This window comes from Alligator mississippiensis, chromosome 2 (assembly GCF_030867095.1).
Source record: "Alligator mississippiensis isolate rAllMis1 chromosome 2, rAllMis1, whole genome shotgun sequence".
Taxonomy (NCBI): Eukaryota; Metazoa; Chordata; order Crocodylia; family Alligatoridae; genus Alligator; species Alligator mississippiensis.
In genome coordinates this window covers 14,802,064-14,827,404 of record NC_081825.1, presented here as the reverse complement: position 1 = coordinate 14,827,404, position 25,341 = coordinate 14,802,064, and the positions used below count along the sequence as shown (strand labels likewise).

At 45.1% G+C, this 25,341-nt stretch overlaps 1 protein-coding gene and 2 non-coding genes across 3 annotated transcripts in view; all 3 read left to right on the top strand.

Annotated features, from left to right (window-relative positions):
• The window catches only part of PTCD3 (pentatricopeptide repeat domain 3), a 35,121-nt gene extending 10,781 nt beyond the window's left edge, over positions 1 to 24,340 (top strand). Inside the window, exons 8-24 of the mRNA XM_006271488.4 lie at positions 349 to 464; positions 1,588 to 1,661; positions 5,391 to 5,478; positions 5,572 to 5,632; positions 5,970 to 6,052; positions 8,662 to 8,806; positions 9,903 to 9,944; positions 10,959 to 11,048; positions 13,282 to 13,310; positions 13,978 to 14,081; positions 16,879 to 16,957; positions 17,475 to 17,565; positions 18,139 to 18,224; positions 19,660 to 19,808; positions 20,871 to 20,912; positions 22,714 to 22,872; positions 23,746 to 24,340. Coding sequence (XP_006271550.3) covers positions 349 to 464; positions 1,588 to 1,661; positions 5,391 to 5,478; positions 5,572 to 5,632; positions 5,970 to 6,052; positions 8,662 to 8,806; positions 9,903 to 9,944; positions 10,959 to 11,048; positions 13,282 to 13,310; positions 13,978 to 14,081; positions 16,879 to 16,957; positions 17,475 to 17,565; positions 18,139 to 18,224; positions 19,660 to 19,808; positions 20,871 to 20,912; positions 22,714 to 22,872; positions 23,746 to 23,803 — 1,496 coding nt within the window. The 3' untranslated portion in view covers positions 23,804 to 24,340. The remainder of the gene's footprint in view (positions 1 to 348; positions 465 to 1,587; positions 1,662 to 5,390; positions 5,479 to 5,571; positions 5,633 to 5,969; positions 6,053 to 8,661; positions 8,807 to 9,902; positions 9,945 to 10,958; positions 11,049 to 13,281; positions 13,311 to 13,977; positions 14,082 to 16,878; positions 16,958 to 17,474; positions 17,566 to 18,138; positions 18,225 to 19,659; positions 19,809 to 20,870; positions 20,913 to 22,713; positions 22,873 to 23,745) is intronic.
• On the top strand, positions 5,733 to 5,877 carry LOC132248946 (small nucleolar RNA SNORD94). Its single transcript, XR_009460417.1, has one exon. It is a non-coding gene; the product is annotated as a small nucleolar RNA SNORD94 (small nucleolar RNA).
• LOC132248947 (small nucleolar RNA SNORD94) lies at positions 12,286 to 12,411 on the top strand. The gene has a single exon (XR_009460418.1). It is a non-coding gene; the product is annotated as a small nucleolar RNA SNORD94 (small nucleolar RNA).
• Positions 24,341 to 25,341: the final 1,001 nt, after the last annotated feature.

The following is a 25,341-nucleotide window of genomic DNA, read 5'->3' as shown; positions in this document are numbered from 1 at the left end:
TGCAGCATTTCTTGCTCGTCTCTTGGCTGCTAGCTGTAAGCCTTCCTCAACAGTTAGTCAGCAAAACAGTCCTGTGCCCACCTTCTGAATAGTGCCAGTGGCATCAGAGCTATGGCTAAGAAGGCAGATTCGTTATTTCCTCACAAAAATGCTCTTCTAGGTTCATCCTTTCCGGCTGTAAGTATGTAAGTCCACAGATGTTGCCTTCACCTTTTCCTAGTACTCCAGGTGAGGGTATAGAAGCTATGATGCATTTTGGTGACAGTTATAAGCTTGACTTCATGTATCCATTGAATAAACAGTGTATCCTTGCCCTTATTACTTGTTCTGCCTCCTTATTGCTTGCAGGAAGTGCTGTATCTCTCAAGACAACGAACAGTCTTCTGGATCTCTTGTGTTTCTATGGAGACCGAGAGCCTGTTAGAGATTACCTGCCTGACAAAGAAATGACAGAAGAATTCAAAGTATGAAAAATCTGTGACTGGCCATTTAATTGTTCTGCTTTTAAGCCATAAGCATGCACTCGTGATGAGGGAAAGATTGCTGTATCTTCGCTACTTGGAACAGGAGTGAGATGCCAGGCAGATGGATGTATTGACACAGAATATTTTATTGTACTTACAACATCTTGTCCTATATATGAGCTCCCACACGGTGGCCGCCTTAAAGGCTGAACACAGATCTCCAGGACTTTGTCTAGACGTAGTTGAAACAGTGTTAGTAAGAGCTATGTTTTTAAACAGCTGTTGAGGAGTCTAGTGAACTTTTTTTCCCCTGTGATGGTCATGTTTCCAGAGGGGGTTATTGTAGTTAGTGTACTGGCGTTGTAGAGTATTGGCTGACTAACATGCATCCCAAGGTTGGGGCTGTTTGCCCACACTAGTTAGAGGACTGCAGTAGAGCACTGATGCTGCTAGTGTGGTTTTTAACCACAACCTGGCCAGAGCCCACAGTTCTGTTTTGCAGGTGCTGTACTCGGAGGTGCTAAATGCTGTTGATCAGAGACAAGTAAACGCTGTCCCACGCAGGTGCTGCTACTCTCTCCTTGGCCGTGTGGTGGCTCAGGGGTGGGAAAGGGCAGAGTAGGTCTTCATATGGTTCTGTCCCACAGCCCAGCTCCCTCATCTGCTCACCAGTTGTGGCACACAGGTTTCAGGACACACTTCCATACTCAAAACTTCCCCTTAAGGAACAGCTAATGAGAGAAGTGTAACTTCTGCCCTGACTCTCCCTTCAGTAAATAAAACGTCTAACAGGAGACCAGCCAAATGTAACTTATACGGAGACAGGTGTCTCATGCTTCCCTCTTCCCTGTGTTCTGTGTATAGAGTCACTTACACGTCATCCGTATTTGCCCACTGTAAATTGTGGGTTGGAGGAAGAACTTCAGTTCCATAAGCAAGTAGGGTCTAAACCCTAAGTGACCTCTCCACTATGGAGAGCCAGGGGAAGTACTAGATTACTTTTACTTTCTTTAAATCCTGTTTAAGCAGAGCTGTTCCTAACCTTGATGGCCCTCATTAGAAGTGCAGTAGGAAGCCAATATGTTTCTGAAAAAAAAAACTTACAGAAATAAATCTTTTTCAGGAAATAGCTCCAATTAAGCAAAAGGAGGGGAGGTATCTGAGGAACACCAAAGGCATTGGTATTTATAATTGGAGGTATGGACTGTACTACCATTATTTCTTGAACTTTACTAAATATACCATGGATGTGGATCTCTCTCTTTTTTTTTTTTTTAAAGAGTTTTTGCTGCTTAGCATATTTGTAAAGACTTATCTGCAGTTGTTCCTTTATGAATGCACATTGGTGTAAGAGATGCAGGTATTTACTGGATGACAAAACATGAACAAAATTGTATCCACTTGAACTGCCAGATAAGTTTTTTTGGTTTTGTTTTTATATATATATGTACACATGCCTGACTGACCTGGTTTCTTTTTATGACTGGGTCACAAAATGCTTGGATGAAGGAATAGAGGTAGATGTTACTTACTTAGATTTTAAAAAGGCTTTTGCCACAGTGTTGCACCCAATTGTTATAAATAAACTAAACAGTTGTAATGTAGATTTACAGTCCACAGTCCGGTGGGTGGAAAATTGGCTTATGGGATGCACCCAGAGAGTGTTGGTGGATGGGTCGGTTTCTACCTAGAGAAATGTGGGCAGCGGAGTCCCCCAAGGCTCTGTCCTGGGACTGATGCTGTTCAATATCTGCATCAGTGACTTGAATGAGGGAGTAGAAAGCACCCTGTCCAAGTTTGCAAACGACACCAAACTATGGGGGAGGCACACAAACTAGAGGGCAGGGAGCGAATCCAGGCAGATTTGGACAGGTTGGGGAAGTGGGAGGAACAGAATAGGATACTATTTAGCAAAGATAAGTGCCATGTGTTTTACCTAGGGAGGAAGAATCATCAACACTCCTATAGCCTGGGAGGTACCATTCTAAGTAGCTCAGAAGTTCTTGACTTCAGGAAAGCTGACTTCGACAAGCTCAGGAGGCTTGTCGGTGAGGCCCTAAGGGACAGCGACCCAAAGGGGAAGGGAATTCAGGAAGAGTGGTTGCTCCTCAAGGGAGTGATACTGGATGCACAAGCTAAGTCTATTCTGTCTCCGCGAAAAGGCAGCAAAAAGGCACAACAGCCCCCTTGGCTCAGCAAGGAACTAGCAGACCTCCTACATCTAAAAAGGACCTACAAAGGATGGAGGACGGGATCCACCTCCAAGGAGGAATGTTCTGCACTGGTCCAGAACTGCAGGGAGCGAACCAGGAAAACCAAGGCTGTGATGGAATTCCACCTGGCTACAAGCGTCAAGGACAATAAAAAGTCCTTTTTTTAGATTTGTGGGGAGCTGGAGGAAAAGCAAGGGCAACACTGGATCCCTGGGGACGGCTTACAACTGACGCCCAGGAAAAAAACAACTTGCTAAATGGGTATTTTGCGTCAGTCTTTCACCAGTCCCATGGGATGCCCCTGCCCATTGTGGGACAGGGAGGCCCGGGTGAAGGACATTCCTTGCCCTCCATCAATGCTGACCTCGTGAAGGAACACCTTAAGAGGCTGGATACCTTCAAGTCAGCCGGCCCTGACGGTTTACACCCAAGGGTACTCAAGGAGCTGGCATGCATTGTAGCTCAGCCCCTGTCATGGATCTTTGAGAACTGGCGCTCTGGTGAAGTGCCCGAAGATTGAAAGTAGGCCAATGTGGTGCCTATCTTCAAGAAAGGGAGGAAGGTGGATCTGGCAAACTACAGGCCCATCAGCCTGACTTCTATCCTGGGGAGGGTCTTAGAAAAGATTATCAAAGAGGCCATTCTTAACGGACCGGCTGATGACAACATCCTGAGGGATAGCCAGCATGGGTTTGTTGCGGGTAGGTCTTGCCTGACCAATCTCATCTCCTTCAGTGACCAGGTGACATCACTTGGACAAGGGAGAGGAGATTAATGTTGTATATCTTGACTTCAAAAAAGCCTTCGATCTGGTATCCCATGATCACCTCTTAGCAAAACTGGTCAACTGCAGCCTCGGGTCCATGATCCGCTGGCTGGGGAATTGGCTCCGTGGTCGGACCCAGAAGTCAGTCGTCATAGTGCCCTGTGACCAGTGGGGTCCCCCAAGGCTCTGTTCTTTGACCTATATTATTCAACATCTTCATCAATGATGTGGACGTTGGAGTCAGAAGCAGACTGGCCAAGTTTGCCGATGATACCAGACTCTGGGGTAAAGCATCCACACCTGAGGACAGGAGGGTGATCCAGGCTGACCTAGACAGGCTCGGAAAATGGACGGACGAGAACCTGATGGTGTTTTAACACTGATAAATGCAAGGCTCTCCACCTTGGGAGGAAAAACCCACAGCATGCTTATAGGCTTGGCAGTGCTACGCTGGCTAGCACTATGGAAGAAAGAGACTTGGGGGTCATGATTGACCACAAGATGAACATGAGCCTTTAGTGTGATGCTGCAGCTAGTAAAGCGACCAAAACACTGGCTTGCATCCATAGATGCTTCTCAAGCAAATCCCAGGACATCATTCTCCCCTTGTACTCGGCCTTGGTGAGGCCGCAGCTGGAGTACTGCGTCCAGTTTTGGGCCCCACAATTCAAAAAGGATGTGGAGAAGCTTGAGAGAGTCCAGAGGAGAGCCACGCGCGTGATCAGAGGTCAGGAAAACAGACCTTATAATGAGAGGCTGAGAGCTATGGGACTCTTCAGCTTGGAAAAGCGCAGGCTCAGGGGTGATCTGATGGCCACCTATAAGTTTTTCAGGGGTGCTCATCAGGATCCGGGGGAACGTCTGTTTACCAGAGCGCCCCAAGGGATGACAAGGTCAAACAGTCACAAACTCCTCCAAGACTGTTTCAGGCTGGACATAAGGAAGAACTTCTTTACTGTCCGAGCCAAAGTCTGGAACAGCCTGCCACTGGAGGTGGTTCAAGCACCTACTTTGAATGCCTTCAAGAGAAATTTGGATGTTTATCTTGCTGGGATCCTATGACCTCAGCTGACTTCCTGCCCCTGGGGCAGGGGCTGGACTCAAAGATCTTCCGAGGTCCCTTCCAGCCCTAATGTCTGTGAAATGCAGAAAGGGATCTTGGAGTCATAGTCAACTCCAAAATGAACATGAGTCACCAATGTGATGAAGTAATAAGTAAAGCTAATCGCACTCTTGCATAAATAGGTGCATCACAAACAGGTGTAGGGAGGTGATACTTCCCCTCTATGCGGCATTGGTCAGGCTGCAGCTGGAGTGCTGTGTCCGATTTTGGGTACCGCACTTCAGGAGGGATGTAGGTAACCTAGAAAGGCTTCAGAGGAGGTCCACCCATCTGGTTAAAGGCCTACAGAAAAAAACCCTATGAGGACTGTTTGAGGGACCTGAACCTCTTCAGCCTTTGCAAGAGAAGGATGAGAGGTGATCTTGTGGCCATCTACAAACTCATTAGGGGGATAGCAGGAAATAGGGGATACATTGTTTACCAGGGTGCCCATCGGAGTAACTAGAAACAATGGCCACAAACTGAAGGAGAGCAAATTTAGATTGGACATCAGGAAAAAATTATTTTCCATGAAGGTTGCCAAAATATGGAATGCACTTGCAAGGGAGGTGGTGCTGTCCCCTTCCTTGGAGGTATTTAAGAAGAGATTGGACAGACACTCTTTCCTGCCCAGGTCGGGGGGTCGGACTCTATCTAATAGGTCCCTTCCGACCCTGGAATCTGAAACCTACACACATATGTGAAATATTACTGGTTTGTATTTCTTTGGGGATCTAGAACATATTCTAGCATACCTGCCCTAGCAAACAGCACATCTCTAGACAGCATGTTAGATCCTTTTTACTGAGAATATTCTCTAATATTCTATCTTTTCCTGAGTCTAGGGAGAACAACAATGCTGAAAGGATTTTTAACCTGATGCCAGAGAGAAATGCACACTCCTACTGCACAATGATCAGAGGAATGGTGAAGGTACAGTTACAGTATCCAGAGGAGGGCAGTTTTGGTTTGGCTTCCCCTCCCCTTGTTTCCTGATAGTGATCTCTTAAATACTTCTCTCCTCAGCATGGGGCTTATATGAAGGCTTTTATCATGTACAGAGACTTACTGAATGAAAGGCACAGGGGTGAGTCTACCTCTATCATGTTTTTCTGTAAAAGATGACAGAGTGATGTTGGTCTTTATCTACTCTACTTTTGATCCAGGCTTCTGGAATATTTTTTTTCATGGCTATGATGATTGGCGCAGGGGTACGGACCTCAGCTAGATCATGGGAGCTGAATGTGAACTCTGGTCTTTTCAGTGTGGCTGACGTGTGGTTGGCTGCCTGGAAACAAGTTCACATGAGAATTCTGCCTGACACTGAGCCATATTAGAAATAAGTGGCACTGCTATGTACAGAATATATTTCTCTGTTGAAATGTAACCATTTTCTATTAAATTAACTGTCTGAAATTTTCCAGCTGATGTAGGTACCTTCAACGCACTACTCTTAGCAGCCCCAAGAATGAAAGAAAATTCTGTTGAAAGATGGGAACTTACTAAGGTAAGGAGATAGAGAATACAGGGCTGTTTTGTCTTTTTTGTGGTGTAAACATAAGTGTGTTGATTCCGATTAAAACTGGAAATCAAGGCTTTCTAACAAGGTCTTAATTTGCTTAATGATCACATAGGTTAAGCAAAGGGGTTAAAAAAGCCCAGGGCAAAATTGCTTAAATCTTCGCAGGTTTTTCTAAGCTGTGTAGATTGAACCAGTAACTAACTGACCTGATGTTCACTGTCTGGGCGGCCATGGCGAACAGAAGCCCGCAATGGCCTAGGCCAGGAGCCTGGGGGCACTCCTAAGGCTGCTGAACCCAGCACCGCGATAGCCCAGTCTTGATTATCTGATGGCTTAACTGTCCACCACTGATTGATTAAGAGATGAGGATGTATGTCTGGCAGCCCTTATCTCCCCAGCTCCTGCTTTGGGTTGGGGGGGATGCACCCCCAAGCTGGCACTGGTTCCCGTAGCTGGGGTCTGGACAGCATGGGGAAAGTCCCCACTGAGGACCACCCCCCCCCCCTTCCAAGCCCAGATCCAGGCTGAAATTGCCCCAGCCCCACCCCTTCCTCAGCCTCTGCCTTAGGGGGTGGGAATGCACCCCCTGCTCACCCAGCTGGGATCTGCTTAGTGTGGTGGTGGGAGATCCTCGGGTGTGGAGGGACAGACTTTTCACACCCCTGCACCTCTGAGCCTGGCTTGGATTGTCCTGGCCCTGCCTGCTCCTTTGCTATCCGTCTATGAGGGGTGGAAAGGGGGGTGGGACTTGAGGGAGGGGTGAGGCTGTGGGCATCTCATCTTGGCTCCCAGCTGCAAGGGGGGCGACCACTGGGGAGCAAAGGCTTACTACCAAAGCTCTGAGACAGCTGGTGGCAGGGCCACTCTGCTCTACTGGAGCAGATGGCACAGCCCATGGCTGCAAAGCATCTTGGGATGCTGAGGGACAGAGTTAACTTTTATTGGGATGGAATCTGGGACAGAAATTCCATAACCTAGTTTGACTTAAAACAGTTAAGTCTTGTGAAGAAATCCTCCTTTTTGTCTGCCTCCCTGCTCTGAGTCTGCCCAGCCCCTCTTAAATTCTGGCTGCTAGATCCACCTGGTCAAGCTGGGTGACTAGGTTGTGAAAAATCCATAGGAAGGGGGAGCTTCCTTTTCCTTTGTCCTAAACTTCCTGCCAAACAACCTGGTGACTTAGTCTCTCTACCTGAGGATTGGTCTGCCTCCAATACTGCCTGTTTCTGGTTGGGACTTAGTGATGAAGTCACAAAAGCTTTAAAAAGGGGTCACTCCATTTTGGGAGGTCAGACATCTTATGGGATACAGCAAGCAAACAAAAAGCCTCCAGAGCTTTTTTTTCAGACTGGATAAACTTGCAAGTAATTTACCTGAAATTTAGCCAGTGATTTAGGATGAAGTAATCTAGGCGCATATCAAAAGGCCAACAAGCCTATTCTGTTTTGCTCAAGGTGTTTTTCTTTTCTTTGGATATTTCTGTTTTATACCTTTTACCCAGGCTCTCCCTCTTTGATCAGTAAAGCCATCTGTTATAGGATGCCATGCTGTAAATGCTTATGAGGGTGAGATTAGCCTTTAAAGCCCCCTTCGCTCAGCTAGCTAATATGGGTGCAGCTTTTTACTTTCCTTCTGTAGAAAAGGCTGCTTGTGAATACTTCAGGATAAAAAAAGCACCCTGCAATACCATGGTGGGCTAAGCACCCCCAAGATCTGCAGGGTCTGCGCACCCCAGGCTGCACAGAGCCCTAACAAAGACCAGGGCCTGGGTGGTGGTGGCGGTTACCCCAGGCTCGCGGATGTGTTCCAGGAAGAGGGTTGGTCAGACATAGGTGCCCCAGGGGAGACATCCAAAACTTGGTTTTTGGTCGGGCATAGTGAGGCAGGTGGCTCAGTGCCGGAGCACCCCCTACTGGCCTGCCACAAGTCTCATACTATATCCATCCAGGTTTATCTTAAATTGGTTTTGGCCATTTCAAAAGCGGTGTATGTGCACTGAACTTCTATTCTGTTACAGGTTTAAACTGGTTTCTGATCACTTCAACTGGTTTATGTATACATTCTGTCCCTAACCATAGGAAGTGGTCCCAATTTCAATACAAACATTTGCTTTTGTGGAAGAGTAGCAAAAAACCAATAGTTTAATATTACTTTGCAAGGGATTTCCCTTGCATGGACACGAACAAAAGTTCAGAAGTAGGCGGTCAGCAGAATGGGTATGGAATCGAGCTGGGAAATGAGGAAAGCAGTTTTCTTCCCTTTTTGTTTGTTTGTTTGTTTATTTATTTATTTATTTAAAGAAAGTTATGTTCATGAAAGTTAGGTAGGGAGTTGGGGCAATACAGGAGAGCCTTGACAAAGACTAGAAGGAAAATTGGAAACTTTGCCATTGGTGTCCATTATGTGGCTATATTCACTAAGAAAACATGCAGCAGCTCTACATGTAAATATAGAAAGCCAGCAGTTATCTGCTGGCATTGGAGCAACAGGATAAAAGATAGCAGAAACGCATCTACAGTGATACAGAAATGCTAACTTGTGAGCAGTAAAGTGTGGTGTTCCTATGAGTTGTGGGGTGTTTCTTTGTTTTTGTTCAGGACTTGCTGACGTGCATGGCTCAACAGAATGTGCAACCCAACGTGTTAACGTTCAATAATATACTGAAAGGTCTGAAATATTGTGGTGCCTTGGGAAAGACTGCTTCCTTACAGGTACTGAATGAAATGAAAGCAGTTAATATAGGTAAGAGAATCCCAAATCTACTTTGCATTTCTCATGTTACTTCCAAAATAGCTATTTCTGCTTAACACGAAGGGAAGAATAAAAGAGCTCAATTCTGATATGTTGTTTTAAGATCTGTAGATAAAAGTGTGTGATAGAGGACAGTACCTCCCTTTTTTACAAATGAGACACGAAGGGTGAAGTATCTTACCCAAGGTCACCCATCAGATCAGTGCTAGAGCACTGAATTTGAATCCTGATATCAAATTCCCAGTCTGTTTTCAATTCCTGTTTCCAAAGGTCAGTTTAATTGATGCCGTGATAGAAATTAATGCTTCAGAGACTTTATCTATGAACAGACATTGAGCATTTAAAATGGAAACACTGTGTGACTTGTACAAGGTAAACTTTGGTTATATATGTGCAATATAGTTGGTATAATTATACCATTTAGGCTGAAATTCTTTAGGGAGGGAAAGAACTTCAGACCTTCTCTCTGTGCCTGTATTGACATACAGTGCTTAGCATGCTGAGACTTACCTCAGCTGTGGCCTTTATAATGCTGCCATATTTCTTTTCTTTTGAACTGAAGAACATCTTGCATTCAAAAGCTTGTCTAACTCTATCCCAACTATGTAGTTGGCCCAGGAAAAGATACGACCCAAAGAGATCCTCGTCTCTACCATAATGCTAACAATAATTTGGGCAGGGGTGGTTTAGTTACCTTCAGCTAGTATTTCCTGCTGTTCAGGCATCCATTTGTGTTTTTTGTACATGAATTAATTTATAAAAGTCATTCTTGGTTTCACATGTTAGATGATATCTTGCCAAGTAGCTCCTGTCAAACCAGATACTGCTTTATTGAGATTCACTTACCTCCTCAAAGGAGGTTGAGGCGAAAGTTCTCCCAGAGGTCTGGGGGAAAATCTGCCTCATCGTTTAGACATTTTAGAAGCTGAATCTATTTAACTTACCTGGGAAAATGTTGAGTGGTTTGTTCATGGTCCACCCATGGGGAAGATTTAAAAAACTGCTTGGGAAGTAACTCTTCACTATTAGTTTAGAGTTCAGTTGTAAAGCCTTGCCTACCTCTGACTTCTGTGTGTCTGCATTTCAGAACCCAGCCTTGCATCGTTTAAGCATATCCTTGACACGTTTGGTATGTATAATAGATAAGCTTGTACTATGCCTATTGGGTATGTGTTCATAGATTCATAGATGTTAGATGTTAGGGTCGGAAGGGACCTCAATAGATCATTGAGTCCGACCCCCCAAGCACTTCAAGCTATTTACAGTACTATTTGAAAGAGTACAGTGCTGCCCAATTGCTTTTTAGTGAGAAAATATAGCAAAAGCTACCCCATTTGGTAGAAAAGGGAAAATTCCGTCTTCTGGAGAACTTCTTTCCCTTTCCTCAAAAGATTCCCTTTCTTTTTCATACAGAATACCATGTGTATTTGACTAAGCCAACACAACTTGTTTTTCTGTGGAGTCAGATATGCTGTTTGACAAGGGCTTGCCATTAGCTGTTACACGAATGATTAGAGGTCTGGGGAAAAATCTGTCTCATCTTTTAGAGATTTAAGAAGCTGCATCTATTTGGCTTATCTGAGAAAATGTTGAGGTGGTTTGTTATACGCCATGGAGAAACTAGACGGAGGGGATCTGCACCTCCTGGTAGTGTGCTGCTTATGATGCTGTCCTGCAGCATGGCTGGAGAAAGGCCTAGCCAGTGGGATTCGCCACACATGCTGCAGTTGTCAATTCTTGGGTGCAGAGGAGAAAGGAGCAGCAGTTACACTATAAGCCATGAGATGTGACAGCCACATTAGTGTGTGATCCAGGTGTCTGGACTTTGTTGTTGTCTTACACCGTTGGCTTTTGCAGTGAGCCTACTCCCTTACTAGCTTGTTCACTTGGTCTTAGAGTAGGGCTCTCAAAATATCTTGCAGACCCTGAAGATCTTCTGTCCCATTGTGCTGCATAAATCCAGCACAAGTTGGGCAGCTTTTAACATAAGCAAAACTATAGCTGATTTGGAGTGACAAAAGAATGGTGGGAAGGAGAAATGGGAACAATGTTGCTCGTCTCTGGAATCTTCTGGCTGCCTGTTGCATCTCCTATAAGCCCATGCAGTACGGCTAATTTCTGATGTATGTTGTTTGTCCTGCAGATGTACTTCCAGGAGGCACAGGAAAAATCATCGTAGATATCCTGAATAACATTGAAAGGGAGAATGTTGTTCTTCAGGACCCAGATGATCGTATGTACTTCAGTGTATCTAACAAACTGGCATGAAATATGTGAGCACATTGCCCAGCAGGAAGAAGCTGAGCTGCTAGCTTGCTGTTTTTGCCATCCCTGCCCAAACAGTCTTGATTTATGAAGAAGACCACAAAACAGTGTAACATGAAGGGCTTCATATTGGCAGAACACTCCCTTCTGTGGAGGACACTGTCTGTCAGAGCACAAGGTTGAGGCAGTGTCACAAACATCATTAGCGTGTTGGGATTTGCTGATGAACATCTGCCAGCATCTCCAGAAAGCCCCTGGAGATAGGTTTAGACTGCAGTGTTGAACGTCTGGTTGTTCTGAACTCTTCCAAGTCCTGTCCTGGTAATGATGTGAAATTTTGTGCTGGAAAAAGTGTACATCAGAAAACTAATCTCAGCTAGATGGAGAACGAAGGTTCAGAATGTCTGGCATGATTTATTATCATTATTCCCTGACCAAGTGTGATCAGTGTTGTCCAGCATACTGCATGTACTTCAAATGAACAAACTTGTACACTGTGCTCCTCAGTCTGATTTTTGGAAGTAAAGAAACTCATGCTTTCCCTGAGCATGGCTGTTTTTGACCGCATAGATTATATCAGATGTTAGATTTCCATAGTCCTCCCGGTCTACTCTGCTACAAACTTTCTTCACCCTTAAAAACTAATATTTAAAGGGCTTGTCTGCTGCACTGCCTCATCTTAGTCCATATGAATATTTTACATTAAAGTTTTTATCCTTCTTATTTCTTCACATACTTTGGCCACAGGGGTCTCTTCCAGCTGAGCTTGGTACCCCTTCATTCATGCTGTCCCAGGAACTAAGGGCCATAGTCTCATTCACAACTGTGGCATCTTGGAGCATTTTGACTTGGCAGTCAGGACGCTTGTCAGAAGCAAGAAAGAATCAGCAACACTAGTCTGATATGAGTGCAAGGCATCAGACACCACATGAGACAGACTGGATGAAGTGCTGGTAATAAGTAAGCACTCCCTGGCAGACCAGAAGCTCTCACTTTGCAGACTCTTACGTGCTGTGCACAGGCTCCTTTAGACCTTCAGTAAAGAGGTCACTTTTGAATGCAGTAATGATTCATAGATTCATAGATGTTAGGGTCGGAAGGGACCTCAATAGATCATTGAGTCCGACCCCCTGCATAAGCAGGAAAGAGTGCTGGGTCTAGATGACCCCAGCTAGATACTCATCTAACCTCCTCGTGAAGACCCCCAGGGATGATTGGCGCAGGGGTACGGACCTCAGCTGAATCATGGGAGCTGAGTGTAAATATTTCTCTCCTCCACGTGGTAGAAAATGGAGAATGTTTACATGAGACTTGTGCCTAAGTCTGAGCTGCCTTAATCTAAAATACTTGCAGGTAGGATTTCTGTTAGTCTTTGGAGACTTCCAGTCACTCATCTGGCTTTAGCACTTTCAATAAAATTGAACCTTGTTCCTTCTCCTTCATTGCAGGCTAAAACCCAGGACAGTTGGTGTCGGGTGTTCACCGCAAAGTCTTGATTTGTCCTAAAAGGTCTTGTGGGCTTTGCAGAGATATGTCTGTTTTAACCATTTAAAGAGCAGAATGGTGTCTGTCTGGCTTAAAGACATTTCAAGTGCTTGGAAAATGGTGTTTTCCCAGTGTGGTCTTAGCTGAATTTCATTTAAGTTCTTTAGATTATTTTTATTGTCTGTAGGCAAACATTATTTCAGCATCTCGTACTCTAAACCAGCTTTCAGAAACTTCTAGGAAGACTTCTGCAGCCCAAGCTGTAATAAGTTACTGACGCTGACCTCATGCTTTTCACCGTGGTCCCACCTGTTGTGGCTTCTTTGTCTGTTGGGGTGGAAGGAAGTAGGTTTCCTTGGTATTTTAGGAGTCTTACTGATGTGCTGGGTACACTTTTCTGCAATTCATGTAGCACAGGGAAGAGCTTCTCCTTATGTAGGTGCATCTTCATTAAGGGGCATGAGATGGGAAATAAGTAGTTCTGAATGGTAAACTACTGTTTTGAAGAAAATAGCTTTCATAAAGCTTTCCTGATCTTGAATCTGCAGTTTTCTGCATAGATCTGTCCCTAAAAATTGTGGTCATACAGGTGGTCTCTAGGATGCTGGATACTATCAGAGGTCCTTGCAGTTAAGCCTTCATCTTCTGTGAAGTTAGTGAACTAGTAAATCTCTCTCCAAAATTAAACACTTACAGATAACTTTTCTGTTTTACAGCTTTGTTCTTTGTCACTGCTATGCAAGTGGTAAGTAGCCATTGCCTGTTTTTAACATGTTTTGTAAACATTTAGCTACACTTTTCCATCCGCCCCATGGATCTAGGTTACTGTTGCCTGTGGGTATTCCAGACCTGCTCCCCAGAGCACTTCCACACTGCATCCATTTTCCTTGCTTGTCTTTTCTTCTCCACCAACCTCATTCACCTTCTGTAAACTTTTATCTCCTATTTCATTTATATTTCCCAATCTGAAATTCTCCCATGTTAGCCAGTGAATTGGGGAGATGTTAACCTATGGGCTGTGATTTGGGACAAGTCCAGCATGAGAAACTGATTTAAGAGAGGGTTTTTTTTTTTCTGGCTTGGATCTTTAGGCTTCCTCATGTCTCTTCTACTCAGTTTCACACTCTTCATACCTGCTTTTGTGGTCATGTATCACCAGAACCCTAGGTAGCAGTTTGGGTGGGGAGGGATTGCCATTAAATAAAGGCAGTGAGGGATATGCATTCATGTTTTGGCTCCAGAAAACAATTAACCCATTGCTGTGCTGAATCACACCTTGCCTTTAAACCATTCTCTGAATATTGGCTGTCACTTTTTGGGCTGCTGTTCAGAGAAAGATGTGATAGCAGTGTTGTTTCAAGGTTGTTTTTTTCTCCCCCCTCCTCTTTTCCCCCTGCCCCCTACCTCCCCAGTGTATGAATCTCAAAGATTTGGAGCTTGGATATAGAGTGCATAGGCTATTGGAGACGAGAGGCAGGTGGAGACTTTTGAGTATGAATCTGCAATATGCATATTGGTGAGTGCCTTTTAATATATTCAAAAGTGTTGTTGTATGTTACCAGTGTTGTGGTTGCTGTTGTCCTCTTTGGGTGTTACTGATGTGCTGTCAGTGTTGAAGTCTCAGGAGCTGCAGTGTCAATGAAGTCACAGCCAGGAAATTCCAGTGTTAGTTTTGTCCTAAAGAACAAACACAGACTTGGACCAGTGGCAAAGATTCAGCCAGGCTGATTGTCTACAAGCACAGCCCTAACACGTTTTGACTTAACACGTACATTGGACTAGGAGTCAAGCATTTATACCCGTGACAGGGTAATTGGAATAGTATCACACAGGCTCCCCTAGGCCACTACAAAGTTCCCCATACTTTCCAGCCTTCCTTTTATATAGTGATCAAAACAAATTATATTACATTCCATCTTAAACTGTCCTGTACCATGGGCTTGTTTCACATCCTGACCTGGGTGTTCCCTGGTTACCTAGGTATCATCCTGGTACTAAATTATCTTGCATCTTATACAGCCATCTCCCATCATTTCTGGCAGGAGTGCCCATCTGGGCCACATGCCGAGTTTTACTTGCATAAGGAGTTCATGCATCAGTCAGGTATGCTGGTCAGGCCAAATCTGGCTAATGCTTTAGCAAAGTATTCGTGAGAGCAGTATATATTGATGATCAGCGTTCCAGTGAGGCCTATCAAAACCGGCCCTCATTTGTTTTTTGTTTTTAAAGAATTGGCTTACTATATTGAAGTCCTTGAGGACTCAGAATCAGAGCTAAATATGCAGAGGAAGACTTTCTTAAACATCGGCTAGGTTGTAGCATGTGTGAACAAGGAAATTCTTTGGCTTGTTCCCCTTTTCCAGAAAGGCTCCTAGTCTTGACTTGAGGGTGCCAAGAGTGTTCTGTTTTTTTACTTTGTTTGGCTTCCTCTTCGAGTCGTTTGCTCTTGTCATTGTTTCCACTGATATTTTTAATGCGCTGTGGTTTTCAGCATCTACTGTCTTCTCCTGACAGCAATCCTAGTACTTAACACCAATCATATCTGCTGTCAGTGATCTTTTAGATAAGAAAAGTGGCTGGAGGTCTTTGAGTTTCACTGTAAGGTGTTTTCTCTGGCTCTTGCATTGTTTTCCTGTATCTCTTCCACTCTCTTCCAGCTACAGTGTGTCAGATTGGAGGACTGCATGTAGTTTTCTGGTATGAACTTCAAGAAATGTTGCACACTGAGTTGAGATCAATCTTATTCCTACTCTTAACTCCATCACTTATACATTCAGAGATCGTGTTACTTTTTTGCAGCACAACTGGGAATTTGTGTTCAGTTGTCTGCCACCATGAACCTTGTATCTCTCTTTCAGGACTAGTGTTTCCTCCTGTAGGGGTGGCCTGTGTTCACATGCGTTGATCATTCTGCCAATCTTTTTCACACTTTAGCAGGAGCATTCTCACGTTTGTTTCCAGATAACTAATGAAAATGTTGAATGACATCAGACTTAATGCTGATCCCCGAGTGATCGAAAGGCCCAGTTTCATCTGTTTTTCTTATACCCAACCAGCTTCTCATTGTCCCCAGGCTTGCCAGCCAGGGATTTTTTTTCCCTGCTTGTCCGTAGCTTCTTATTTCAGTAGCTTATCACATGATATCAACTAGAAGTGCTCTCTCTTTTCCAATTTATTTTTTATTTCTAAGTATTCCCTTTTCTTTACCACTGAACCAGGATGGGCTTCTAGCCTAGGCTTTCCTCTTCTGGTTGTGGAACTGTGGCATTTTGGCATGACTGGCCTCAGGTCATCCTTTGTTGGTTTATAATGAACTCCAGCTTCCCTCTTTGTTCAAAAATATTTTTATCTGCCCTTCCTCTCAGGGGTTGGTTTCTGCTCCTGATAGGCTGGTAATCCCTGGAGAGTGCCTACTCTTCCTCTGCAGAGGTACTGCAGACTTTTATGTTATGACCTGGCATAAGACATGCTGCCTGACATGCCCTCTGCCCTGATGCAGCGTAACTAATTCTCCATCCTTGTAGAACCACCTCACAGTAGGCTCTCTCCTGGAGGAGCTGGGCCTTGGAACTAAGTTGGCCAGATCCCCATTCTTCCTCACTATTCCTACTATAGCGATTAGCAATTCTAGCTGTAGCAGCTAAGAAATGTCTGCCAACGAGGTTCTTGGTCAGTGAATATTGACCATAGTTGAAATAGCTGGAGAAATATATGGGTGACCTGAAGGAAAACCTACTGCTATAAGTTGGTTAAAGACCTCCCTGGAAACTTATAGAATAGAATCCAGTAACAACAAAATAATATTCATCCATAGTATGATTGGCTTGAGTCTGATTAGTCCCTAGTTTTAAGCAAACCCAGAGATATAAATTGCTGGATTTAGAGATTAAGCACTTGTTGTATCAGGCTGAATTTGTTTCAGTTGCTAAACTTTGGCTTGATCATATTCTATCCATTTATGAAAGTTTCATCTGCAAGTGCATGGTTTCTAAATTTGGAATATTTAAACCAGTGTGCTACAAGGCAAAATAGATAACATTCACCGAGTCATGTGGGTCTTAAGACTTTGCACTCCATTTCTCACCAGTCCAACCACACCTTGAATATCAGTCCTGAACCACCTCACATCAAGAGTATATTCATTTTGTGTGGCTTAATGTCCAAGTTGCCTGATGTATTGCGAGTTGTGGAAATCAGTCGCTCGCTCTAAGAAACATTGCTCTGTACAGTTAGTTCTACACACTCTAGTAAATGTAATTACTGCTGAGTCATGATAACTGTTGCTTTTTTCTCCCCCCTTATGTACAATGCAGTGCACGATTCTTCACTCTTCTGTGCATGATGGAACAAATTGATGAAGTAATGAAGTGGTATAAAGAAATGGTCCCTTCTGTAAGTTATCTCAGTGGATCTGGACAGCACTGGCATTATGAAATGTACTAGCCAGTTGCGCATCAAGAATGACCAGGGGAGGGGAGCGGGCAGGGACAGAGCCCCTGCCACCCCATCCGGGTTTGTTCCCCCTTCCCTCCTGCTGCTTGGGGTCTGGGCCCCCTCCCCCAGCCACTGCTGCAGCCGCATTGGGCCTGGGCCCGGGCCCGCTCACCCTCTCCCACCCCCTGCATTATCTGCAGGGTGGAGGTTCCCCCACCACTTCCATTTGCTCTGTTGCCACCGCCTCCAGGAAGCAGGGCAGGGGGGGCCAAGGCAGCTGCACTGGCCTCACTGCCCCCACCCCTCCCCCCCCAGCTCCATCCCCTCTGTCCCCACCATCATAGTGGTGGGCTGCCATCTGTCAGTGCGAATAAAATGTTACGGACAGACGAACAGACTTAGGCTTTTATAATATTAGAATTTGTGGAAAAGCATGGCAGTCATCCTGGATTAAATTACTGTCTCTCTTCATCAGCTGCTTTACCCAAATTATAAAATAATGCATGATTTACTTCAAGCTGTGGACGCGGCCAACAGCTTGGAAATGTTGCCGCAGGTCTGGGAAGGTTAGTATGGTGGTTTTGTCTTTGTTCTGTGGTTCTTTCATTTTCTGTGGGAAAGAGTCATCTTGTGTTGGGGGTGGAGGTATAGTAACACTGTTGGCCTTTGGAGAGCCCAAGAGTTGTGCAGTAGTGGCACTGTCATGACACTGATAATGTCATGCCTCGTTAGTACCCACATCGTCCAAATGCAGGCTTATCACTGTTAAAAAAGCCTCACAATGCAATGGCCAGCACTGTATCGTGGTGGCTATGGGAACCGTGAATAACAGGAGGGGTAGGTATTGAACTACAAAACTAGAGGGAAAACATGAATGTCCTTTGAAATTTTGACAGTGGTTGGTACAGGGACATAAAACCCAGCTGCTGGGGGGAAAAAATTGTAAGCTATATGGGCTGGGACAAGTCAGGCTGTTAAGAGGATATCAGGATCTCAAATCTGAGCTGCTGATTAAGTATTTAAACCATTTTCCGCTCTCACCCCTCAAAAGGGAAACGTGAGGAACACGGGAACTGGCTTTAACTGCAGTAAGTTCCCTGAGAGGGTTTAGTGGCTAACCTCTCCTTCGTTTTGTTCAGACCTCAAGCAGTTTAATCATGTCTGCAGACCTGAGATACTGAAGCAAGTTTTGACTCTGATGACCAGGGAGCAGCACCCACAGGAGGTAAGGGCGAGTGAAGAGATGAGTGGCAAACACCACCCTGACTTGGCAGCCAGTTGGTGTGTGAAGGATCTAACCCTCGCTGTGTAGTAGTAGACCGTGACGTGGGATCACACTGCATCCTGACTGGTGCTAATAGACCAATAGCAAATGCTCACTTGTTACATATGTCAGTTTTTGCAGGAGGTGGGTTTTACCATGAGCCGGACCAGTGGTGTGCATGGGCATACCCTGTGGCCAGGACCCCCAGCCTGGCTACATATTCAGTTAATGACATGATAGGAACCAGCCACAAAATTATTGCACAAAAAATATGTTATAACGTTGAGGCTTATTTCTTGTTTTGTTATGCCATTAATTGCATTAATGCGTGGCCAGATAACAACTTGAGACCTGATTAATGAGTTGAAGTGTAACACATGCCAGGGACTTGAGTGAAGTTTAGGGGCTTATCTGCAGTGAAGAACCAGTACCACTACAGCTATACTGGCAGAGCCCTCGAGTGGAAACTGGTGTGTGCTGACAGGGTGGCTTTCCTATCAGTGAACGGTACACAACCTCCTGAATATCTGTGAAGTTGATTAAAACCCCAATTCTGATGGCAGACCCAGAGGTACTGCCTGCGTGGGGGGATTTTTGTCAACAGAGCTATCAGCAAGAGGATTTGAGCTCCCATTCTCAGCCCTCCCATGTGATGCACTGGTGGTGTGCATGGGCACACCCTGTGGCCAGGCCCCCAGCCTGGCAAAATGGTAGTGTAGAACTGTCCTTGCACAAAAGAGTAAGTCTTTTTCCTTTAAAAATAGATTGCTCTGCTTCTGGGTAAACATCATGTTTGATATCAGTATCAGTAGAGTCAAGTGTGGGATCAACTTGACCCAATATGAGGATTAAATAAGTTTTGATTGATACAATAGAAAGACACAGGAACTTCCTAGGTTATAAGCATCATCTGCTTCTTTTTCCTTTCATTGGATGAGAAAGATGCATAACCTGCAGGTGGGTGGGGGGGTTTTTGTTGTTGTGTTTTTTTTGTTTTTTTGGGGTTTTTTTTTCATTTGGTGAGTTTTCTTCCTGAGGCAAGTGATGCTTAGGTCCTTAACTCTTACTGACTTCCAAGGGGAAGTAGCCATCCAACTGCTATTTGAGACTTGAAGTTCTCCACTGTGAATGCTTCAACTTATGCCAATAGAGATGCTTATGACACACCTAGCATTCAAGTATTTAACTGGAAGCTGTTCTCTCTGATCTCACATGGCAGCATCCTTCCTTCTTGGTTTGACTTGCAGCAATTCACAGCTACAGTAGTATGTTAAAAATTGATAGCAGTCTCCTCATACATAAGAAACCATCTTATCAACCGTAGAAAACTTTGTTGATGGTAACTAACTAATTGAGGCATCTTTATCTTGGTGCTAATAGAATAATCTTTTCACAGACTCAAATGATATTTGCTAACTGTGCTGCAGAAATCAAATCTATGCTTGAAGATTCAGAAAATACTTTGTTCTCTCACAAGTGGATAGCCAGCATTCTGGGTGACATGGCCATAATATTCTCCAGGGCTGGAAGAACCCAAGATGCCTGGTAGGTGCAGTTGTTAAAGTCTTGTCTTACTTCCATGCTCAACTTTTCTAACTTGGGTTTGAATCCCCAAACTTGAAATAGTACCATTGCCTTTAAAATATTATAGGTGACATGCAGGAGGTTGAGATTTGTGCTGTATTTTGACTTAATGCTTGTATTCCTTTTTGGCACAAAGCTGCAGCCTTTTACTGGATGCAATGATATGCAAGTAAATAACAGCTAGTGCAGTGTTTCCCAACCAGTGTGCTGCAGCACAGAAGTGTACCATCAAAAATGAACAAGTGTGCCGCAGAATTTTGCCATGGCAATGACCTACAATAGGTATGAGGTTGGGCAATGCCTCAACAGGTGTGCCGCAGAAATTTTGTATTAATCCAAGTGTGCCTTCGGCTGGAAAAGGTTGGGAAACACTGAGCTAGTGTACAGAATGTCTTACATACTTGTATGTCCATGTACCTTAATGCCAGATGTGCTCAGTGCATCTGCAAGGCTAGAGTCTGTTGACATTTTATGCTTAAAAGGTTTTTCTTTCAGGACTCCTGGCATAATACATAATTTCAAGACTTCAAATACCCAGTCCCCATATTGGGGTGTAGTCCACATGCCATTGCAGCAGTGTAAAATCTCCCATTAATTCACTTGGATCAGTAGCGTCTGGAAACAGGCAGAGAAATAGTGGGCACTTTTATATAACAGCAAACCTTCAGTAGTATCTTATGAAGTAGGAAGTTATCTACAAAAGTTCATGCCTCTGAACCAGTTACTCCAAGCCAGTAAAATTTGTATATGTATTTGGCTTTGTAAGCACCCACTTGGCACATATGCGTGCTGCTATATTTTTTTCAATATGTGAATGACCTAAAAGAAGCCTGACTAATAGGGCAGTTGTAATCTGCAGATGACAGTGATTGAATATCTTAAAATATCTGCCTTTCAAGCAGAGTTTTCTCCAGATCACGGACTATACAGAAACCTGTGCTGACGAGCCCGTTACAACTTTATTCCCAGCCTGTGTTTACCTTACGAGTCTGATCTCATTTTGTGTTTTCTCTCCTTGGCCAGGAACATGCTGGAAATGTTACAAAAACAGAATTGCGTCCCTAGGTGAGTTCATCGAATCTTTGCATTTCAGGTGGTAATTTCACTTCACACGGTAGGTGCGGTGGTATTGCATTGTGCCCCTGGAGGTAGTGACAGTCCATAGCTTGACTCTTAAGAAGCAGAGGGGTAAATGTGAAAGCATTTGAGTAATATCTGCATTCCTTCCAGATAAGCAAACTTCCAGTTTTGTCTCACTGAAAACAGGTTGTCTTTCTGCCTTCAAAATATGGCCAGCCTGCAAAGATTGGTTTGAGAGCAGGGCTTGCGATTGCATCTCCTGAGCTCTTCAACATGGAGGTAGTTGGGGTCCTTTCCTCCCCACTCCTGCACCAGCCTCTGAGATGTGGTGTAACAAGCTGACTAGCCTTAATTTAGTGTGGTGCTGGAGCCATTCTTCACTGGTGATCTGGAGTGTCGCATCAGAGTCTTTTGAGGAACTGTAGAAAGAAACATCATTGAAATGTGGGATATTTTAATTCTTAAGCAAGACTAATGTGTTTCCCACCTTGGAAATTTACCTTTTTGGTTCTCGAAGTATGTGTGCTGGCAGATGATATAAGAGTGCATTGATCAGGACAGCGTGGACCTCAGTTCTGGCAGGCGCATCCAGCCTGCCTTCATGCCCTTGCAATGGGAGGTGGCTGTAGTACTAGCAGCAGCTGTTCTGCATTTTCTAGGCTATGGCCCTGTATACTCTTCCACAAAATCCCAGTGCCTGCAGCTCTAACAGAAGGCTCAAGGCTGCTGTGCTGTTAGAGCCCTTGTAGGGATCTCTGGATTGGGAAGAAGGAAGGGAAGTTCCCTTCCTACATTTCTAACATGGCTGCTAGTCCTCAGAGGCCACCAGCTGTGAGCATGACATGGAAGGAGGGAGGCTGTTCTAGGAGCAGGCATTGCCTTCTCTTCAGGTGTCCCATATCCAGCTCCCGTTCTCTTCACCATAGCTTCTGCTACTCCTTTTGCCTCTCAGGAAAGCAGAGAGCCCAGTTGAGCTCTTGACTGGTAAGCCCAGTAAAGAGCTTTTACACAATCAAATCTGCCCCTTCCTGTTCTCAAGGAGGCATATCCTTGTCAGAGGCTAGGACCTGGCCTGTAGTAGGACACTGGAGCAGACGGGGCCCAGTTCTTGGCAGTGCAGTAAACAAGGATAGCGGCTGGATGTGTTTATAGAGGGCTTAAAGATGACCCTCTAAAGGAGCCAGCTTAGGTTCCTGGCTGTCTCTGTATTGCAGTGAGGTATGATCCATAGTCTCCAACACGGTGGTGGAAACTGATGTCACCTGATGTGTCATTTGTGCCACTAACATTTTTGTGGCAGCCCAAATGCTGAGCAAGTAGTCATCAATACCCATTGTTGGGCCACGTGAAAGGAAAATCAGTGATGCAGCATAGGGTGGGAATAGACTTCACTGCTTTATTGCAGTGAATGTCTTGCCTGTGTTTTCCTCGCTTAGCCAGACCCATGCCCTGGGTCTGGCTGGGCAAGGAAAGCAGGAAGATCACATCACCCCTTCTGCATCATCAAAGGTGGGACAAGGGGTGATGTATTTCACCTAGTGAAGAAGATCAGCTGTGATTGGCAACATCTGTTGCTAGCGGTAGAACATGGCAGCTTCTTTATGGAGGAAGGGATTTTAAAAGTACCCAGGCCTACCTGCTTCAGAGGCAAAGGTTAAAACTCCCAATGACTAGTAGGGGCAAAGTTACACCCAGGCTGAGCGCCTGTGGAAATCTCATCCCAGAACTGCCAAGTATCTTTCAGTGAGCCAGTGGCTCAGCATTCATCTTGTTCTTTCCTTTGCAGTGTCCTGGTGCTGGATGAGGTCTTGAACTCCATCAAACGCAGCAACCTCCCTGACCAGGCCCTCAAGCTTGTAAAGCTGGCTGCTGAATTTAGTTTGCCAACGACCCCAAAGCTCGCAAGCAGGGTGCTGGAGGAGTTTGGGCTCTCTGAAGAACAGAAGTAAGCTGGGCTGTTTTATTGTAATGGATGATAATGCATGTGCCACCTTGGGAAGCCTTTGCCCCTTAGGCTTCCTGTAAACGCCCCTAGGAGCTGAAAAGAGATTTGGTTGTGATACCACATGCCTTAGCCCTTCCTCCAGTCCTCTCGTTGGAGGAAACCCTACACTTCACTCTTCTCCTCTCCCACCCCACCCCCTGTGAAGAGGGCTGCTCAGGTCCTGGCAAGTCACGTGAGCTCAGCAGTATCCATTGCCCCTTCCCTCAGCCTGCTTGCCAGAAATGGCTTGGCTCACTCTAAATTATTTCCCAGTTGGTGAGATGAGTTCACTGTAGGCAGGGAGAAACTGAACTTGCCAGGGACAGCACTGGGCCTCCCCTGGGTAAGCAGAAATAGAGAGAGAGAGACCTTTTTTGGGGGAAGTGGAAATGCCTGGCTTGTCACTTTAAGGCAACAGACTTTCTGCTGTAAAAATGGTGAAGGGTGGTGTGCTCAGGCATCCCAGGAACTTCTCAGGTGCTGCCAGCAGCAGGTGCTTCTGGTTTCTAAGAGAAACTTCTCTCAAATTGTGATGCTGTCTGCAAGCCCAAGTCAAGCCTGCTTAAGTGAAGCAGCTCCTGTCAACAACTTTCTGGGACCTGGAAGGAAAAGAAACCCCTTGAATCCCAGCCCATGGCCTGGCTCCTGTTCCAATCTGCTTCCTTCTCTCTCCCAACACAAAGTCACCAATTGGGAGACTGCTTCTCTGCCAGGGGCCAGTAGTACAGACAGCTGTAGAGTAAGCTTGGTTTAGCCCACTGTGCGCTGACCTCCTCCATCTCCACTGTCACTGATGTGTTGTAACCCTCTTTAATTTCCTTCTTCATTTTCCAGGAAGATTTTGAAGAACATTAGCGACGATAGTGATAGCGACAGTGACAGTGACAAATGATCATCTGCCTCGCGAACAAAGAACGAGACTTTTCACTGCTTCGTTCCAGAGCCAAATGAAAGGAAGCGAGAGAACTGCGTGGGCTGTGGCAATAACTTTTGCGTTGCAGGACACAGGATTTGATTGACCAGTCAGACGTAAAACATTGTAGAAGCTTGTGCTGTTCTATGTGAGGACTGAACAAGCTCTCCCAGCACTTCTCTCCCAGGAACCAGCAGAGGAGTTTCAACCCTCCTACTCCAACTTTGTCCAGTGCATGGCGGGACATACTCCAATGAAGGAATGTACCACTTGTACAAGCCCTACTGCTATGCCTAATTTACAGACCTGCTGGAGGCAGCCTTTGCTCTTGCATCCATTCCAACCACCCTGTACAAAATAACACGAGTTTATACAGGGTGACTTTCTCACCCTTCCCCAGCTGCTGTTCTGGACCAGTGGGTTACAGATGCTAGAGCTGTGATAGCTGCCATGTACGATGATGGTCTATATAGTTTGGGACTTCCTAATGAGTAAAAACGGCTGCTCTTACTTCAACTCTAGTCAGTGCTCTGCTCTTTGCATCTAGAAATACGCACACTCAGAACGTAGCTTGAGTATGTCTTCCAAGGGACTTAAACCAACATCTGGATATGTAGGAGGGCAAAATGAGATGGGGTCTGGAGTTGTAAGACACTGACAGGGCAGCAACCTTTGAAGCTGCAGTTCTGCCTTCCTCTGCTGTGACTTTGACTCTACCTCTGCCTTGCAGAAGAGTCCAGGAGCGGCCCTGCTTCTCGGCAGACATGCACCCTGCTGTATGGGGCAACTGTCCACTTCCAGCTGGTGTGACAGTTAAGCTGCTGCCTCAAGGTCAGCATTTGCCCATTTAGGCTGAGGGGAGGAGGTTCTTGATCCTTCTCATCTGGTTTTGTAGAGGATAGTTGTGAAGTGCTGCATGGCTCAGTCATTTTTTCCCTTCCCTAGCTACCACTGTCAGGAAAGATGGATCTCTGTTAGGTAACTTGCTGCAAAAACTGCTCTTGCCTATTATTAGAGGTGGCTACTCTGCCACATACTGCACAGGGAACATGGGCTAGAGTCTTGACTCATCGCAAACGTGAACACCGCAGCATCTGAAGAAACACTGGTTTTGCCAGTTCTGCTATCGACAATGAACATAGGGGGAGTTTTTGTTGAATCTGCAGCTTACATCCAGGTGGTTTTAGCAAGTAAAGCAGCTATTACATGTGATGGCTCACTTTAAGCAAGAGAAAGAGTTAAAGCAAATTGATTTCAAACACTTTACATCATCTTTCAGCCAGGAATGCATCAATACAAAGCAAACAGGCTTGCATTTAAGTAACACCAAAATACACCAGGAGTGCTCAGCCCCCCACCTGCAGCATCCCATCATCAGTCCTGCCAAGCTGTCTATGGGTCTGGAAAATTGGTACTGGGGAGCTGTGGCAATTAACATGACTGCTGCTCCTCTGCTGCTTAATTTCCAAGCTGATGCAGTTGGAGCAGCCCTGTGGAAGAGTGTGTGCTGGAATTGA